Raw genomic sequence first — 20,179 nt, 5'->3', positions numbered from 1 at the left:
CGGAGAAATATAATAAGTTCTTTTTTGTACGAAAGAAGCTCTTTTTCCAATCACCAAAAATGCAATACCCAAGTTGGCGTTTTCAGAAAAATAATTCCAATTCCGAAAAAGAATGCACCTACCATGTTCAGTGACCTTTGCCCTATCAGAATTTTGCCCTCATTTTCTAAAATATTCGAGAAGAATGTTTGCCGTCAAGTAAGAGCTTTTCTTGAAGAAAATCGAATACTCCCGGACAAGCAGTCTGGGTTCCGCAAAAAACATGGAATACAGACTGCCCTCTTGAAAGTAACCGACGATCTTGCGAGATTCAGAGATCAATCAGAAGTCACTATTTTAGTGCTGCTTGATCAAAGTAAAGCTTTCGATTTAGTCATAAGCAAGCTCATGTTCATAGGATTCGATGACATTTCTCTTAAATGGATGACCAGCTATCTCACAGACCGATCACAGAGAGGCAAACTGGATGATAACTCATGGTCATGCCTAAAAGAAACAATCTCAGGTGTACCGCAGGGAAGTATTATAGGACCCTTGATATTTTTAGTGTTTATTTTCGATCACCTCATTTTCTTATCACATTGTCAGGTACTTCTATACGCAGATGATATACAGTTATATTTGTCTTCTCATAACACCGATACAGAAAGTTGCGGGGCCGATATAAACACAGATTTGCACAAAACATTCCTATACTCGGAGAATCATGAACTGAAAATCAATCCAAATAAAACTTTGGCATTATGCACAGGGTCTCAAAGACAAATAGTAGAAACTCGGTGTAATTTTAGGCTCATTCTCGATAACGCAGACATTGACTGGGTAGACAGTCCTAAAAATCTTGGCGTAACCATAGATGCCATGAACATGTGATAAACATTTTCAAAGTATCATTCTTCAAACTCAAATCGCTATATAAATTCAAGTATCAGTCATCAGAAGAAATGAAACTCAGGTTAGTTAAAACTCTAATTTACCCCCATATCGGGTATTGTTGTTCGGTGTATTAGAATTTTTTGCCGCAATATAACAAGCAGAAGTTACAATGTATACAAAATGCTTGCATGAGATCCGTATGCTGTATACAATATGAACAAGTCACACAATTTTTGTTAAAAATTAAAGAGCTGAATGTGAGGTATAGAGTCCAATATTTGATAAAAAATTTTTGTTTGAGTTGCTTCAAACTAAAACACCTAGTGATTTATATAGTTTATCAAGCAGGCATTCTGACATACATATGATCAATTTGAGAATTAACTCATTCAATATACCTAGTCACCGTACTTCCAAATTTCAAGGATGTTTTTCTTATATAGCCGCTTCTTATCAAATCATAATATTCATCAATTTGAAAAAGAAATAAAATTACAGATGCTTACTGCTAAGTGCTAATTTAAAAAAATTTAAATTCAATGTATGGTAGTGCAATGAAAATGATAAATTGACCATAATAATGTTAAGAATATTGAGAGTTATTAGCAATTATATGATCTATTATTTTTTTGTCTTCTCTACCACTGTTATGATAGTAAATAAGTATAATCATTTTCTTACACTCACTGTATATTTTTTGAGAGGGGTGGAAGATAGCCTTTGGATAACCCTTTTCCTTTTATGTATAAATGTATATTTTATGCATAATGAACGATATTATTATTATTATCATAAAGGAAACTGATTCCTAACTGAAAATTTGCTGCAAATTGGGTCGTGAATGTTGTCAAATGTTTCAATAACGTCCATGGAATTAATGAAAACTGTGATGAAATTGTTGAGAACGGTACATGACACTAGATATTTCGATGCTTTGGAGAGTCTGAAAATAGCAAACATCATTTCAAACAACCCATTATATTCCTTCTTATGAATTATTCTGTTGAAATTATTGGGAACCTTTACGAGGAAATTTTCCGCAAATTTCTACCCGAAATCAATGATGAGATATGGGTTGGAAGTTTCAAAGTTGGGAATCAGTTTTTTTCACCTCCTGAAGACGCCAACTTGCTTGGTGAAACGCCCGTCGAAAAGAGTATTGCATTTCTGGTGAGTGGGAAAAATGCTTGTTTTGGATTTATTCTGCGCCGGAGATTCCAGTTTTACGTTTAACTTGTTCCTGTTGTTTGTGGTTTCATTTGTAATTGCACCCCATTAGTTATAAGTTTGATACGGAACAAGTCAATTAGTATCCTAATTGAATAGAACTGGCCGATACTTGATGAAAATCCATATTTAAAAAACTAATCAATAGAGTTTATTCTAAGATTTTCACTATAAGGGTTTTACAAAAACCGCGACACGTGTTTCGCTATACAATAGCTTCTTCAAGCATAAGTGTTATGCATAACTGTTATAACATAACGAAACACGTGTCGCGGTTTTTGTAAAACCCTTATAGTGAAAATCATAGAATAAACTCTATCGATTGGATTTTTAATCAATATTCTATTATTATTATTATGAATATTACAGAAGACGATATAATTATGTAAATAAACCGTTGATCCATCCGTTCAATAGCGGAAAATATAAATTTTTGCAACTAAAATCTCAGTAATTTGCAAAGGCCTGAAAATATTCAACCCAACGACGTTAAATGTATAGCTACCGCACTGTGTCATGGTCGGTGGGAAAAATAGTGTCTGCGTCCTTAATTTGGATGTTTACGGCTCAAATAATCTCACTGTCAAAGTCAAAATCAAAATATACTTTATTGTCTGAAGGTTCATATCTTATTGACAAAGCTTGGTTAAAATAATTGAATAAAAAAAGTAGCTATCGCTACTTAGTCATATAAAACTATAAACTATAAAATAATATACAATTTCAAGTAGATACTGAATATATGTATATGGAACAATATAGGACAAAAAAAGATAACAGTTTGTATTTACTTAGTACAATACAACACTTTAGGAAAATAGCCAGAAATAATGTATATTAAAAATTTCCAATATCGATTACATGAACTGTATTGAGAGTCAGACACAAGTCAATCAATCAATCATGCTTTATTTTTCAAAAAAATCCTTATTGACAAAGCTACTGAAATTTTATGAAGTCAACAATGTTAAAGTTTAAAAAAAAGTATTAAAATTCTGATATACAGTGAACAATCATTATAGAGGTACAAAATTTACATAAAAGAATACACACAATTAAAACAATATATAAATCATTACAAATAATGAATAAATAAATAAATAAACCCTGAAGTGGCATAAGCCTATAGCAGGGCCCAACAAATATGCAAAAAACATTGTAAATTACTAACCCTAATAATGAATAAACGTTATCAAGCAAAATAAATAAATAAATAAATAAAAAATAAAATAAATGAATCATTACAGATATATAAACATATGAAATACTGAGGGTTAAAATACATCATCGTAATATTCCTTTGAGTCATAGTAAGCTTTTTTCAGAAGTACTCCTTTAACTAATTTTCTGAATTTTTTTAAATTTACTATTACCCTCTAGCACATTGGAAAATGGTTGTATATTTTCTTGATCTCATATATCAAAGAAAAGTTTGTAATTGCTGATTTTGGGATTGGCAAGGGTAAATTCAGACTTCCTCTCGTATGGTAACATCTGTCATTATTTGATGCTGAGTTCAAGTATTTTTTATGAATTAGGCAACCGGTTTCTAAAAGGAATAAACAAGGTACAGTAAGAATTTTCTGACTTATGAAAAGTGGTTTTCAGTAGTCTTGTGATTTTGTCCTACATATGTATCTAACAGCACTTTTTTGTAGAACGAATACTGAATTTACTAGTTGCTGACTACAAAAGCCCATTTCTAAGTGCGACTCTATCAAGGAAAAATACACAGTTCTGGCTGAGGATTGACTGAGTTCGTTAGAAACAACTCGAACTGTGTAGCAGTTAAATATAGTTGTTGAATGCTCATCAAATTTTGATTTATCATCTATAAATACCCCTAAAACTTTTGTGTGAGTTTTGTTAACAATAGCGTGACTTTCTATAAGTCGTCAAAATTGAGTTTGAAGCAAACTATGTTTGTTTTATTTGTGTTGAAACTCAAGGAGTTTCAATCGCACCATTGTTTAACTCTATAGAGATCCAGAGTTATGATGTCTCTGAGATTATCGTTATTCGTCCCACGCCAAAGGATCGTGGTGTCATCTGAAAAAGCGTGAACTTCCCTTTATTGTCAATGGTTACCAGATCATTCAGATAAAGCAGAAAAAGGATACGACCCAGAACCGAACCTTCTGGTGAACCTGATGTATTATTCTCAATATACAATGTATTTCCTTGGAGTTTTACTAACTGCTTCCTACCTGTTAGATAACTGTAAAGCCAGTTATATGACAATCTTCTAAAGCCATAGCACTGAAGTTTAAATAATAGTGTTTGATGGTTCACGCAGTCGAACGCTTTTGTGAAATCACAGAATACTGACTGATGAAAGATTTCTACACATCTACTGCACATCTTGAGGGAGGTGCTTCTCACTGGCCATGACTCAGTTCGGCAGCCGTATAGAAAGCCTCTTAGAATTTACAAAAGTAATCAAAGTTTCAATTTCTGATGGGCCCTCTTTTAATTTGGACGAATTTTATGATGATACATTCCACTAACACTTACTCTAAAATACATCCTAGCCTAAGTAATGTTAGTGTCAAAGTAAATTATTATTATAAAGTTCCATTTAGCATCTGCAATAACTTACACCATTTTTACGTTTTGTGTAATTTTCCTCTTGATTTTCATATTTCTATTTCTTATTACCACAATTAACACGTGTGGACATTTCCTTTATTGTGGTACACATCTTTTTTTAGCATATTTTCGTGCGTATATATGTACGTATTAGTATTTTAATAGGTTTCAAATTATATCTGTTTGAAAAATCTGTTTTTTCGTTAATCAGCTGTCACCCCCATACGAACGATAACTCTGAGAAGTTGAGAAACTTGTGCGACCTAAGGACTAACGAGGTCTTACGTTTTAACGTGTGATTCCTAACACGGTTGCAGAATCGAGAAAAATATCTGATCGAGGCGGGAATCGAACCCCGGCCAATTCCACAATATAGTTATAATTCCAGAAAAGTTGAAAGAATACTAACTAACAACTTATGTATGGAGGAAAGCAATATCATTGAGTGGCTTCGACAGAATAACATAACCAAAATACCCAAAGGCACGCCACTGAAGTTGATAGAACGACCCGTTTGAAATTCTTCACAGAGAAGTTATACGGATATTGAAACCTGTGGCTATCATAAAATAGACATTTTGCATTAACATTTGCCCCTATTTTTTTCTCTGTCAGCGTGTTTCATCAACTTGGAACTGATAAAAACTACCACTCGAACGAAAGTATGTTCACATATATCAATTTTAATTTTGGCATAGGGTGGTGCATTTTTGCCCGAAGATATTACAAAATGAAAATGTAAATTTAACCTTTAAATAGATTTTTACAGCAAAACCAAAGCAACTACAAATATTCATCATTACAAATGTAGTATAATGTAAAGGGCTATCATAATATGCTATCATAATATCATAATTTCATGATGATCAATTTCTTATGACTAACTTTTCAATAACCACATCAAATGTGATCATTATTTTGAACATTAAAATGTATACAGTGGGATATCCCTAAAAGATATACATATGCCCACGCAGATTTTTTTGTAGACTTATAAAGGAAGTTCATTTGCCTCTCACGCATAATATCGTCATATTACAACCAATTCACACAAAATATCAGAATATTACACTTTTGAATCGCTCCCTATATTCGTTGAAACCGTATGAAAATCCGTTCGGTAGTTTTCGAGTCAATTACATTGATACAGTCAGACAGATGCGGTGGTGGAGTTTATTTCATGATCGATATAGAAGGATGAATGTCATTTTTATTTCCCTAAAGCATAATATTTTTCTGCCGCACTGTTTATGTCTTCAGAACATTGAACGTTTTTATTAACTTACAAAAAAAAGCACAGTGTTTTGTACAAAGTCCTGTTGGAGATATTTCATTGACTACAAGTTGTACTGAGATAGACATTGTTTATTAAACTAAGCTTTTGTCATATTTCGGAAACTCATTCAAACTAACTCAGCGCTACATACGTGATACAAAATGTACTCAATTTTAAAAAAGTGAAATGTTAAGTTGGTTTCCAGAGCATTTTAGCATCAAACAAATTAATAAATCTAATTACTCATAGTGTTTATTTGGACATTTAGAAACTTTAAGTTGGTAATATCTCGATTTAGTGGATTCCCAGCATAATGACTAAAAGATTAGTAAATTACCAGTGGTCATAACTGTCTTGCTATCGTTCACTGGTTGTCCCTTTATTGCCTACCACAAACTCCAGAGGTTTCTACCTGCCAGTCACTCAAAAACTAAATGACAAAATCAGTAACAATTTTAGTAAGTTCATGTTCCAAATGTGTTGCGATTTTGGATGTACACTTCTGTACTTGTAAGGGTGTGATAGAAATAGTTTTCGGTTATTTTGTACAGTGAATTTGATCAGTGAAAATGATGACGTCAGAAGTATTAATGCTGGTGCCGATATTAATTGTGGTTCTGTTCTTTCTCGTTATCATTTCTTGTATCTTTTGGGCATACTACAAAGCTTCGCGAGAATTGAGCAGATTAAGGGATTCCTGTTTGAGAAACCACGTAATACTCACTGCGGATACACATACACGTAAGTCTATATCCAGTAGATACCGAAATGGTACAGAATGGTCAGTTCAAACCTACTGAAAACACGTTTGTCACTTCAGAACAAAACTATAGTCTATCTGGCGTGGAAAACATGTTTTCAATGGATTCACTTTACAAAAGTTCCGATATTTCATATCAAGTAGAAAGTTCAAACGATGAATATTCAAATTTCAAATAAAACTGTAATAACCTGAAATCTGATCTAAAAACTCATCACTTCATATCAGCACTCTCCAATGCGACACACATGTTTCACCAGCCAAGCTGGCGTCATCATGAAGTGATCTAGATATATCAGATCGTCTTCTGATGACGACAGAAAAATATGTTTTCATTGAAATCATTTTACTCCAGAATCTATTCTATTATTCACTGAGATTTGATGTATCGAATCATAATGATCTTGTCGTAACGATTCGATATGAATAAGTTTAATTATATCTCTATTGAATTCAACTGACATCGACTTTTGAATTGTTATAAAAAGTACAGTGCATCTATGTTCATACTCGAAAAAAGGACTTTTAATAAACTTTACAAATTCATTGTCTTGTGTAACTCTGGGTAGGTGTTCAACTGATTGTCGAAGATAATGATTATGAGAAAAGACATCAACAGATTATCTTTTTTAAGAGTTCATGTCCCAAGTCGATTGTATTTTGAATACGAACATGTAGATTAGGTATACATCTTAGAAAACTATCTGGATTCCGTACAAATATAAAAAAATAGTTATCAACGTGCCAAAATTTGAAGCCAATTCGAAAATCCGTTTTTCTGTCGCCGTTTTATGAACGACATTTTTCAAAAATGGAAACTTGTCGCGGGCTAAGAATTAATGAGGTCTTATCTTTAATCGTACGAGTTGGACCATCCTTCACATAACGGTCGATTAAACGATTAGGTAGAGCATACACACGCTAACCAACACGACAGCCTGACCGATACAGTTTTGTCATATTTTTTGACAGAGATTCAAAGTTCATTGTCTTTCCTTATGAACTGAGATACACTGAAGACAAGATGTTGGAAAATGAATAGTAGGGGATATATGAATATGAGCTGTGACAAAAAATATCGGTCAGACTAAGCGAGCTATTAAAAGTCGTTTCAAAGAACACGTAGAATATATTCGATTTCAAAGACCAGAAAAGTCAAGTGTCGCTCAACAGGCCTTGGAGAATGGCCATAGCATGAATGAAAACTATCTGAAATTGATCGGCATATGACACTAGACTTTTTGATGATAATTGTTATATTGTCAGACATTGCAGAAAATATTGAAAAAAGTATAACACAGAAGGGTTAATTTTTTGTGAAATTATATTTGAAATGGAATTTGCAGACTACTGTCCTTTTCAAAACTTCCGGCATGTCCTGTATGATGAGTGAACTTTTAAATGAAGAAAATATGTTCAGGAGAGATAGTAATTTAAAAACTAAATATGTTTTTTGCCATTGCAAAAAAGGTGGAAAAATGTATCCGAAACAACTTATTTCCATTAACACTAAATTGCGTGAAAATCTTTTTTTATTCACCATTTACACTTTTACGAATGTTTGGATTCTGAAAAGTTTATAGGTTTATATAGTTTCATCGCCGAGCCCACCGATTCATGGATTATTCTATTAATCCATTATCGCAACTCAAGCAAGTTTCTATTGGTTTCGTGCAAGGAACTTTCAAATAGTATCTGAGTTTAGGCTAAACGCCTACAATTCACATCTTATGCTTAACAAATCAGTTCTAAGTATATTGAATACGAATAAACGGTTACCACATCAGGTTGTCGATACTGCAAATTCTCTTCGGATGTCATAGTGCAAAGAAATTTTGACTGGCTGTGAAAATTAATGTTAACTTTCCAAATACAGCAAGCGCCAAACGTGATGGCGAGCCGCCCCCATGCGAACAAACTCGTTTTCAATGTAAGCCCCACTACAGCTCTTGCAAAACATACACATGCTCTGTACAGAGGCGTATCATTACTTGTCCTCCAATGCTGTTGGCGTTTGGCATTGTCTGAATAATTTGTGTTGATCCTGAAAAAATGCCATCGCCTAACAAAAGTTTATTTTTGGATAAGTTAATCATTATATAACATTTCAATGATCTGTACTACTACGTATAACACTAAATAAAATATGAAAAGAAATTACAAAGAAGTAATGTTCCTTAGGTACCCGAATTGAAACTAATTATAGGTACGACCAGGGGCTTATCGTAATTCTATAGTAATTTAGTTGAGAGAGTATACAACTGAAAATGGGATACTAGCAGCAAATTTGACAAATTCGTGCTATATGTATAATCTATAATATTTTTTTCACAGCAGCTGAACTTGCCGTCTTCACCAACACAATGCATCTGCATACTCTGCATCGTCAGCTATCTGATGAAGAATTGTCAGTAGAAGATGAGATCGACCACGTCAGAATCGTAAATGAACTAACTAAACCACCAAGTTACGAAGGTAAGCAAATAATAATGATAAAGTGCGGAAGTGAATACTCCGCTCTTTCTTAACTGCTGAATAGCACAAGATATCGAGGTCAGACAGAATTTACGTAGAAAGATATTATTTTCAGTACTCAAATGAAGACTAGCGTTTGTATCACTCGTCTTTGTATCACTTGGCGCCACTTTTTTTTCAAATAGAAAAAAGGGTGTTGCGATAATTTGTTTGATAGCTTTTGTGATAACTCTGTCCAATACTTCTTTGATGTCGAAAATCGAATGAGCTTTTCCCGAGTAATATCCAGTTTCATTTTCATTTTGAGAATCTGCAAACCACTAACCTATACTCATTCCAGTTCAATCCAATGAATAGTCAAAATGTTCACATATGTTTAAAAATCTGTTTAAAATCTGTTTTTCCGGTAATCAGCTGTCGCCCCCATACGAACGACAATTCTCAGAAGTTGAGAAACTTGTGCGAGCTAAGGACTTACCTTTCAACGTGTGATTCCTAACACGGTTGCAGAATCATCCCAGCTTCAACCAGATAACTTCTCTCGAGAAAAATATCAGGTCGAGGCAGGAATCGAACCCACGGTCTTCCGATCGTGAGTCGGGCGCACTACCACCGCGACCAATTCCACAACCACCATTCACTCCCTTGCAATAAGAAAGTCTGTTAGGTTAGGTTAGGTTCAAAGTGAGTGGGTCTTTCCAACGCAACCCGCAAGTGTTTATTGTGGCTCACACCTATTCATACTCCACCAAATAAACCCAGCATCCTAATGAAGCCAATTAGTTTGTATGGTGACTGCTATTTTAGGTCATATGGTAAGAGTACGGCTCTGCCGAACTCTAAAAACCTGATTCGGTCCCCAGCGAGACAGGCACAAAGTATGTGCTCTGCTTTTTGATCATTTTCCAACCAGAGGCGACACAAACTGTCTTCCGTTAGTACGACTCTCTACATATGATGATTCAAATGACAGTGACCTGTAAAAAGGCCTGTTAGACATCGTAGTTCATCCCTACTGTAGTCCAACAACTGTTTGGTATCAATCTTCGAAGGGTGAATAACGCCTTGGAGTGAGCCAATCCTGGAAGATTCTGCCAGAAGTCCATAAATCTTCTTGACATCCAGGTGTTCAATCTTAGTTTGGCGAAGCCAAAAACTATGCCAATGACAGGTTCTGGTCCTATGAAGCTGCTTGTAGTTCTTTCCTTTGCAAAAAAGTCGGTAGTTTAATTGCCTTCCAGGCCAGTATGGCCAGAAATCCAAACCAGAGACAATCTGTTGAGTCTTCCTAGAGGAGAGTCGTTTTTGGCAATTTGCTACCAATTCAGACGTTGCTCGGTAGGAACCAAGACCTTCCAACACCGCTAAACTGTCCGAGAACATTTTTATTGACTTGTGTATGAGGTTAGATTCTTCCAATCGGTCCGCATACAATTCAATAGCGTAAATTTCCGCTTGAAATACAGTCGCATAGGTGCCTAGACAGGTTGACATCTCTGTCCTGGGTCTAAGAACACCTGCATCAGAACCGGAAGGTGTTTTTGATCCATCTGTGAACCAACATGTATCTGCTCTTAATATTCCCTTCTTCCGGAGGATCCAGTCTTCTCTACTCGGGAACAGTACCTTATAAGGCAGTTTGTAGTTGACAGATGGTGGCATAAAGTCTAAGGTCATTTCCAGAAAGCTGTGACTTCCATTGTCAACCAACAGTCTGTTGCACAATGTGAACACCTCTATATGCAGACCATCTAGCCTTCCTCTCCAGAAAAATGTGGAGAGGAGGTAGATCTAGAAGGATCTCCTTGGCCGCTGACGGTGTTGTACTGATGGCACCACTGATGGTCAGACAAGCTTGTCTTTGTAAGCCAGAGAGCTTCGCCTAGGCCTTTTTCTGTTAAACTTTCGGCCACCAGGCAATTGCACCATAAGTAGTGATCATTGGTAAGGAAGTCTGTTCCTGGAATAATATCGTTGTAAGAATATTTTTCTTCATCCACAAGTTCTGGAATGAAGTGCGATTGTAGATAGTACATTAAAGAAGTCAAGTGTTTCCTCAAAAACATCTAGAGATGTCATATCAAGTAAACTAGTGGGCTCTTCTGAGGTATCATGTTTGCCCGCCTATTGGTTTGGAAAATTGTCAAACCCGAATGAGTTTTCAAGTTATATTAGGTTTGAGCAAAAAAAAGTACCTCTTCATTGCGACGAGCTGGTTTAAAACTGGCTATATGAAAACTATCCAAAGTAGTGGTCCCTTAGAATGTCCATGGAAAATAAAGTTTAACGTTACACAACTACAGTCTACTCCGGAGCTCATGGTTAGAACAAAAGGTACTCCTAATGAATTGAAGTGATTTTGGAATACATTTTTCTCGAAATTATTATATTTATCGTTTGTTTGTGAATCCCTAAAACTAATATGAAACTGCTCATAACTCAGGACCGGCTGACCGATTCATTTTCAAAAATTTAAAAATGTTGTATATAGAATTGAAATAAATATCAAACGAGTTGTCACGAAACCCCACTTTCTATTTGACAAAAAAGTTGGCAGCCCCCTTTTGGCGACGAGTGAAGCAACACTATTGTATTTCTTTTCAAAAAGTACTGAAAATCATACTATTTCCCGTAAATTTCGTCCGGCCTTGGGTTCTTGGTTCATTTAAAAGTTAAGAAGGGGGCTATGTATTTAAGTCAGAAACAAATTTTTTATTTCCATTTTAATCTTCTGATGTTGGAAACGACATAAATTTTTGCTTTCAAATTTGATTCCATCTCAAAACATTAAGTTAAAATAATATAATGAGTTTTGGGAGTTTATTAGATTATATTCTCTAGGTACTATCATTTGTCTATGAATAAGACAGTTCTTCATTTTTATAGGAAATTTGTTCTTACAAATAACACTCAACAACTTCTACAGAATGTCCAGATATTTAAATATATACCTGAGAAAACAAATTATAATACCAATGATAAATAATTATCAATTACAAATTGAATGATGATAATAATAAAGAAATTGGAAACTGCTCAGTTATTTTTTTTGACGGTTAACTGCCGTGGTTCTATCACAAACGAGTCTGAGCGGTCTCCTTTGCTAACTTTACAGTTTTCATTAACGTTGGGAAAATCTCAAATTTGAGATGTCGCTTCAACTCACTTCATTTTTTCTGCTACGTAGCTGACGTCATATGTCTCTATATTTTAGTGTTCGACTATTGAATTCCTATTTCATATTATATTCCCTCTCTTTCATTCGAATTTTCAGCTATCGAAAAACAGTTCAGAGGTGTTTAACGCCAAATTTTGGACTGATAACGAGCTCTTTCGATACCATGGGTCGAGAATAAGTCCTACGTATCTATCCTTGTCTTCTACCGAAACTAAACTATCCTTTCTCTTTTTCAGAACCACCCTCTTATGAAATGGCGTTAATTATTGAAGCTTCCAACCAGAGAAACGAAAATTTCAACTCGACCGAATAAAATCTCCCTCCATGATGACTACCCCTACCTATCAAGATAATAATATATTCACATTTTTTCTGCAGAATGAATGAGTTACCAATAAGGGTAGATGAACAAAATAGTCAAAAGCTGTTTTAACAGTGTTGCTTGGTTCATAAACCACACTTTTATTTCTAATGGGTGATTTCTTTATCTACAGGTATTTTTTTGAAAGATGAAAGCCAATCAAAAAATGTAATTACATCGGGTTTTCTTCATTATCACAAATGAACTTATCGAGTTTGACCAATAGCTCGTGTAATGTTATTTTTTCAATCGTGGTGAGCTTGTTCATGGAGACCACAGAGAAAGATCTAGATGTCACATGGGTAGACGAGTCCGAAATTTGATTACAAATGGTATCGCCTTGCTGCCAAATAAAGATAACAGGCTTCAATTTCAAACAGTTAATAGTCCTTCAGCATGACGTGGGCATCATTCACCAGCTTGTAAACCATATCAAACCGTTGGTTTTTCTGATTGTAATGGCAGTTTCCGAACATCACCAGGTTTCTCTTGAGTTTTGTGTATTGAGCTAGAAATGTGATTCATGGCTGAACAGAATTTTAGTCTTTTCGTTAAAGTAAAAGTATGGTTTATGAAGGCTATCATCTATTCTCATTGTGGACAACATTACCAAAGTAGGGGTAAAATGATGAGTTGAAGTAGGAATTATGATTGTAAATCGCCGATCCATATCATCCATGTAGTGAACTATGGAAAACTTGGTAGTTAATTGGGTTCATCTGTGATTCATACCAAAACATTTAGGTTCATGAGAAGTAGTACATATGTTGTGAAAATGAAGAAACTGACTGAATTTTAAAGACTGAGAAACATATAATTTGGAATACATTTTTGTAGTATTAGTATTTGTGCTTGAAGATGTTTGTATGTAATTTTCTCGAATATTAAATGGATAATTCGACTCAGCTATTTTTTTCAATTATAACAAAAATATTTGGGTTTCTATTCCTCTATCATTTTGAAAAAAAAAATTATCTCTCTGTCTGAAAACATAGTATTCAAAAATATCCAAAATATGAATGTTCAACACCAAAATGGTTTTCTGTACCAACGTGGTTTCCTTTCATTTATTTTCATTTCCAATACATTTAATTCTACTACTTTAGGAAAATTATTTCGATATGGATATGAGACTTTTGAAAATATTTGGCAAGGCATAGCATTGTCAAAAAGAAAATCCAAAAACAGCTCAAGTTTGTTCATAAGAGAGACAACTTTTGGCCTGACGACCATTGAATTTGACTGGAGTTTTATCCCAACTCCAGACCGTTATTTTAACACCTCGACATGTGTTTCGATCACCAAGTGATCATCTTCAAGAGGAAATTCAATCTTCCTAACCAAAATAACCAGAATTGATGTGAGCATTAAAATAATTTGAAGGTCAAAATTAACACCTGGATTCCATTTTTAAGAAAGGTCCATTGATAGTATAAGGAAATCGCACTGTATTGAATTTTCTGCTGAATGAGAAATTTAACATTTGGAGATATTTGAATGTGAAGTGTTGCAATATAATAGGTACAATCTTCCAAAACAGTAATTAATGGCGTATAACTTCAAATCATCTGCAAACATCAATCTATTGCAAATAATAAGTTGCATAAAACATTTATAAATGATAGAAGGAGTAATGGATCAATATCAGATCCTTGAAGGACTCCACTAGTGGAAGTATGAATATTTGAAGAGAAAAATACTGCTTGCTTTCTTTGGCCAAGACATGATTTTGAAAGCTGATCACTTCCATTGGAAGCATCGGAAAAACTGATGGTTCCACATTTGATGATCAGATAATATGATATATTTGATCGACACGAAAACTATAATTGGTATCAAGCAAGTTGATAATGTATATATTGCTCGTTAACCCCCATAGATTTTGGAACACGTGTGGTATTACTTCGAAGAATATATTATTAATTCGTCCTTGTAGGTGTTCCAATGGGAAATATGAAGTGAAATAGACTTCGTTTGTAAAGTTTCCCCATGAAAATTTGAAGGGTTCAAGTCAGTTGACCGAGGAGATCATTCAACTACATCCTTTCATTCCATCCATCAACTTAGAAACCTGTTGTTTAGATAAATATGAATTTTTTTTTTGAGTAAAGTGAAGGATGAATAGGATCAATGTCTTGTCGAAAAATTATTTTTTCTTCTACGTATGCAGGATCATTTTGTGTGGTATCAGTTAGAGCTGGGTCAGGTATATAACATCTGGTAAAATTCCAGCAAGAAGATAAAACGGATCCAGAGAAAATTTACTAAACGTATTGTTGGAAATAGAAGTCACCATTATATAGGGTGTATGTGTGTATTTTTTAGAGGTATAGAACTTTTAGTTGGAAACACTACTTCAACTGGCGGCAAATTTGTCATGTGTCAAGGGATCAGTGTTTAGTTTGGTTTGGCATTCTGACATGAATAGACTGACTCCTGGACAACGCTTCCAAATTGTGCAAATTTTGTTAAGTGATGAAGCTCACGTCAATAAACAAAACTGACACATTTGGAGTTATGATAACTCCCAAGTGTAAGTTGAGACACCGTTACATCCAGAAAAACTGACTGTTTTGGTGTACTTCATGGGTTGGTGGAATTACTGCTCCGTACTTCTTCAAAAGTGATGCTGATCAGAACGTTACAGTCAATAGTGACCGCTATAGAAGATTTTCGTTCATCAATTGAACAACTATGATATGCAGAAGCGGTGGTTTCAAAAGACGGCGCAATACGTCACACTGCTCGTGCCACAATTTATTTATTGAAGAAAACGTTTGGTAACCGCATAGTTTCACGTTTCGGACCCTTGAATTGGCCTCCAAGATCGTGCGATTCAACGCTGTTTGACTATTTTCTGTGCGGATATGTGAAATCGCTAGTCTACGCCGATGAATACGAAACGATTGACCACTTGGAAAACAAAATTCGCCGCGTAATTGCTGGCCACAAATGTTGGAAAAAGTCATCGCAAATTGGAACCCCGGATAAGACTACGTCCGAGCCTGCCGTGGCGATCATATGCCAGAAGTCATATTTAAATTATAATGCCAGAAGATTATCTTTCGAATAAAGTAAATTTCATGTCAATTTTGAAATTCATCTTTGATTTTGTCCATTTCAAAGTGCAAAACCTCTATAAAACCACCCTATACCTAGTACTACAATCGGTACACATTCTAAAATGTCACCAAGAAATGTAGGTACAGTACCAATTCATATCTATTAGCCCATATCTTAAAAATAACCGTAGTTAGTTCTATAAAAATATTCAAGAAGGAGTCCACACTGCACTAGAGATAGAAGATTGATATTTTACCCCCATCATTTATACAGGGCGTTTCAACGAGAACATGATCCCTCCTGTAAGTCGGGAACGGATGTGTAATCGAAAATTTCAAAGAACAGATCAATTTTTATTTCTAGAGTAATTGGGAAATGGAATGGAGGTCGATTGATATATCATTTGAAAATACTTTTGTTCTTCTATTACTTCTTTATTTTTTTTTCGAAATTCGTTCATTTGTTATTGAAAAATCAAATATTGAACGTTTTTTTGAGAAAATCAACAAAAGTAATATCAATGGCAACACAATCAACGGATAAAGTTCCATACAATAATACAGTCTACTTTCGAAAGCGTTGAAAATGTCCTGAGCCAGAAATCGGCATTCCCGAACAATTATCTGTCTGTCGCAGGTCTTCTAAATTCAAAGAATTAATTTAATGAGTAGTAAACGTTTTGAAATCGACGACACTGTTAGTTTTTTCTGCACTGGTAGTTTTTGTTGAATCTAGTTGTCACAGAACAAAAAGTAGATATTTGGCCACTGTCACTTCTTCACGAATTATCATTCAGTCAAGCTTGTTCACTGCGTTCCTACATGATTCATTCTACTGAAGAAAGAATATAAATTGTTGCAACCTATTATCAAAATAATGAATGTGCTAAAGCTGCTGCAAGAATTTATAACACAAATCTTCCAGACCACAACGTGAGCCATCAATACGTTAAACAGTTGATAGATAAGTTCCGAACTTCAGGTTCTGTTTACAACAGAACACATAAAGTATCCCGTCCTGTCAGAAATGACGGAGTTAAAATTGCAGTTTTAGGATATGTATAAATGGATAATCAACAATGTATCAGATATGTAGTTAGAGCGTCTGGTGTATCAGCTACTAGTGTTTTTCGGATTTTGAAAGCCTAGAAATTCCATCCTTTCAAAATGAGGCTGGTTCAGGAATTAAACGAAGATGATCCTGATCGTCGACTTAAATTTTGTGGGGTATTCAGCGAGAAATTGACCAATAAATCAAACCTATTTTTGACCGGGGAGTTCCTCAGGGATCGATCTTGGAGCCGCTTATTTTTTTGTTATTCATAAACGATCTGCCTGACTATATCAGTTCAAATTCAGTAGTTCACTATGCAGATGATACTACATTGGCCATTGATGCTGATAGTCCTGAAGACTTACAAATAATTTAGCAGAATTCATGAATTGGTGTTGAAGAAATTTTTTGATAGTGAATGCAGAGAAAACAGTCTGTATGCATTTCCTTTCTAGGTGGAGATCTGTGACTGATATACAAGTGGTTGTCAAAAATAGCACTATGCATCTTTCTGAAGTTACGAAATTCCTTGGAACTTATATAGATAGTGGAATGAGTTGAGAAAATAATATTGATGCCATAAGCAAAAAAGTGAACACAGGTTAGTATGCTATATTGCAATTAAAAAATATGTTCAATACCAATAAACTCATCAATGTATATTATGTTCTAATCTACTGCAACATATCCTATAACATCAACATCTGGGGATGCTCCAGTGACTCAAACAGAATATTTGTTTCCCAAAAAAGAATTATTCGACTCATTTTTAGTCTGAAACCAGATGAATGGTGTCGACCATATTTTCGAAAATATAAAATTTTAACAGTGCCATGTATTTATGTTTTCAAATGTATAATGTTATGTTGAGATGTACCAAACAGTTTCTCATTGCCATGGTTACCCAACTAGAAACGGAGACCTCATCAGAATTCCTGCACACAGCTCATCGTTCTATGAAAAAAGCCCATCATATAGATGCATAAAGTTTTTCAATCATCTTCCCGCAAACCTGAGAGAGCAACGGAATAAAAACTTCTTCAAATCAAAAATTGAAAGTATATCTGCAAGACAAATGTTAGTATATAGTACCAAAGAATTTCTTGATGCAAAATGAAAATTTTTTTGCTCATATGTATGAATATAAATGTTATACATGTTTTCATGTACATGTGAACAAATCTATAAAATTATGGTATTTTAATATCATACATATTTTAATATCATCACACGGTTTTTTTATTTGTGACGTATACTATATAATGTTGTATGTGATCTGTAAGGATTGAATAATTTTTTTTTTTTTTCACCGTAGTGTGCGCTGATCAGGCCCTATCCCCGAAGCCCCGATACATTCGGGAGGGCGCGCCAGCATAATCAACCAATGACCACTCCCCACACCGTGGGGTAAGTGATCATTGGGTCCGAGAATCATGTGCCCTGAGCAAACGCAGTGAGCCAAGAATGACAGCCTTCTGCATCTGTGCGGCTAAGATTTCTGCCTTAGTGCGGCAAGCCGGTATGATTTTGAGATTCGAGAGTAGAGAAGACATCATTCCACCAAGGACTCCAATAATCAGAACGACTATCTTGACAGAGTGATCTGGATAGAGTCTGCGGAGTTCGAAGAGAAAATCTCGATATTTTATCCGTTTTTCCTCCTCTTTTCTGACGATATTCGTCTCGCCAGGAGCTGAAAACTCCACGACAAATATCGTTTTGGTCTGGTGGTCTAGAAGGACTACATCAGGCTTATTAGCTTGTATGAGCCTGAGGGTGGGGAACGAATAGTTCCAATAAATTCGGCACTTCTCGTTCCCCACAACGGATTCAATATCCCCCGGAGCGTAGGGCAATACCGGTGTCTCGTCAATACCGTAAGAGTGCCGTAGATGGTAATAAAAATCATTATTATTATACAATACAATGTTTTTCAGACAAAAGTTCTTTCATGTTGAATGGTGAAGTGAATAGACATAATTGTCGTTACTGGAGCGATGTGAATCCTCATTTGATGATGGACACACATTCACAAACTCAACAAAAATTGAATGTCTGGGCCGGCATTCTTGATAATCATATTGTTGGACCATTCTTCATTGAAAGTAGTCTCAATGGAGACACATACAAATATATTACAAGACTGTGTAGATTCTATGATCACACAAATTTTAGAAAATAATGACAATTTAGTAGAAAATTGAATAACATTCCAGCAGGATGGTGCACTCCCACATTTTGATGTTCGGGTGAGACAGTTTTTCAATGCGTTGGATCGGTAGAAGGAGTTCCGTGGAGTGGCCAGCTAGATCACCTGATCTCACACCGATGGACTTCTTTCTGTTGGGACACCTGAAGTCGAAAGCGTACTCTATACTAAGCCTACAAATCTAGAAGATCTGCGACAGAGAATTGTTTGGGAATGCCGATTGCTGACTAAGGACATCTTGAATAATGTACGGAACGCTTTCGAGAGTAGACTGTATTATTATATGGAACTAGATTTAGGTCATTTTGAATACTTTATTCGTTTCTTTTTTTTTAAATGAAACGTTTAACATTTAATTTCTCAATAACGATCGAACCAATTTCCAAAAAAATCACAAAAGTAATAGAGGGACAAAAAAGACCTTTCGAATGATATATTACTCGACCCCCCAAATAGGAGGGGGTAATTGCTGACCGCAGAGGGGTGAAGTTTCGGGTATGATATCCATATCAGAATTAGTTCCCCTAAAAATAAAAATTGATGTGTCCTTTGAAACTTTCGATTACACGTCCGTTTCTGACTTACAGGGGGGTCAAGTTTTCGTTGGACGCCCTGTATATGCTCTGATTTCCATGGTTTGGAGATGAAGACTCAACTCTATGATGTCGGTTTTTCAAAAGCGAATATGCGAGTGTTTATCATTTTTCAATTAATCTTCACATATATATATATATATATATATATATATATATATATATATATATATATATATATATATATATATATATATATATATATATTGATTTCATTGTGGAATAATTCACACTGTTTGTCGAACAGAAATGATTATTCCGCACCTTTTCTTATCACTCAATAACAGTAAGTAAGCGCATTAGAATTTTCTAGACTATCATAAACAAAGATATCAGAGGCAATACCATTGTTCTTATCAATATTTCCATCTAAAATTACAGATTAAGCATAAAAATCAAAAGCAGTGAGACTATCAATGACTGAGCAAATTTACATTCGACTGTTGAAGTCAACAAACACCGCATTTAAGAACAGCGCCACCGCTATTGTTGAAGATGAAAAAAAAATTCGCGTTTTAT

At 34.9% G+C, this 20,179-nt stretch overlaps 1 protein-coding gene across 2 annotated transcripts; it reads left to right on the top strand.

Moving 5' to 3' along the window:
- The first annotated feature begins 6,010 nt into the window (after window positions 1-6,010).
- On the top strand, window positions 6,011-13,647 carry LOC111518012 (uncharacterized). 2 transcript variants are annotated; one of them, XM_074176376.1, is made up of 3 exons: window positions 6,011-6,709; window positions 9,066-9,203; window positions 12,618-13,647. In XM_074176376.1, exons 1-3 carry the CDS (start codon window positions 6,538-6,540, stop codon window positions 12,692-12,694), a joined length of 387 nt encoding a protein of 128 aa, XP_074032477.1. In that variant the 5' UTR covers window positions 6,011-6,537; the 3' UTR covers window positions 12,695-13,647. The 2 variants fall into 2 exon arrangements, with proteins under 2 accessions (XP_074032477.1, XP_074032476.1); XM_074176375.1 differs by having other exon boundaries at window positions 6,015-6,709; window positions 9,063-9,203.
- The last annotated feature ends 6,532 nt before the right edge of the window (window positions 13,648-20,179 follow it).

The sequence above is a fragment of the Leptinotarsa decemlineata genome, unplaced genomic scaffold (genome assembly GCF_025532065.1).
Source record: "Leptinotarsa decemlineata unplaced genomic scaffold, Ldec_3_MD MMD2_tig00001719_RagTag_RagTag, whole genome shotgun sequence".
NCBI lineage: Eukaryota > Metazoa > Arthropoda > Insecta > Coleoptera > Chrysomelidae > Leptinotarsa > Leptinotarsa decemlineata.
This window is presented reverse-complemented; position numbering and strand designations above follow the sequence as displayed.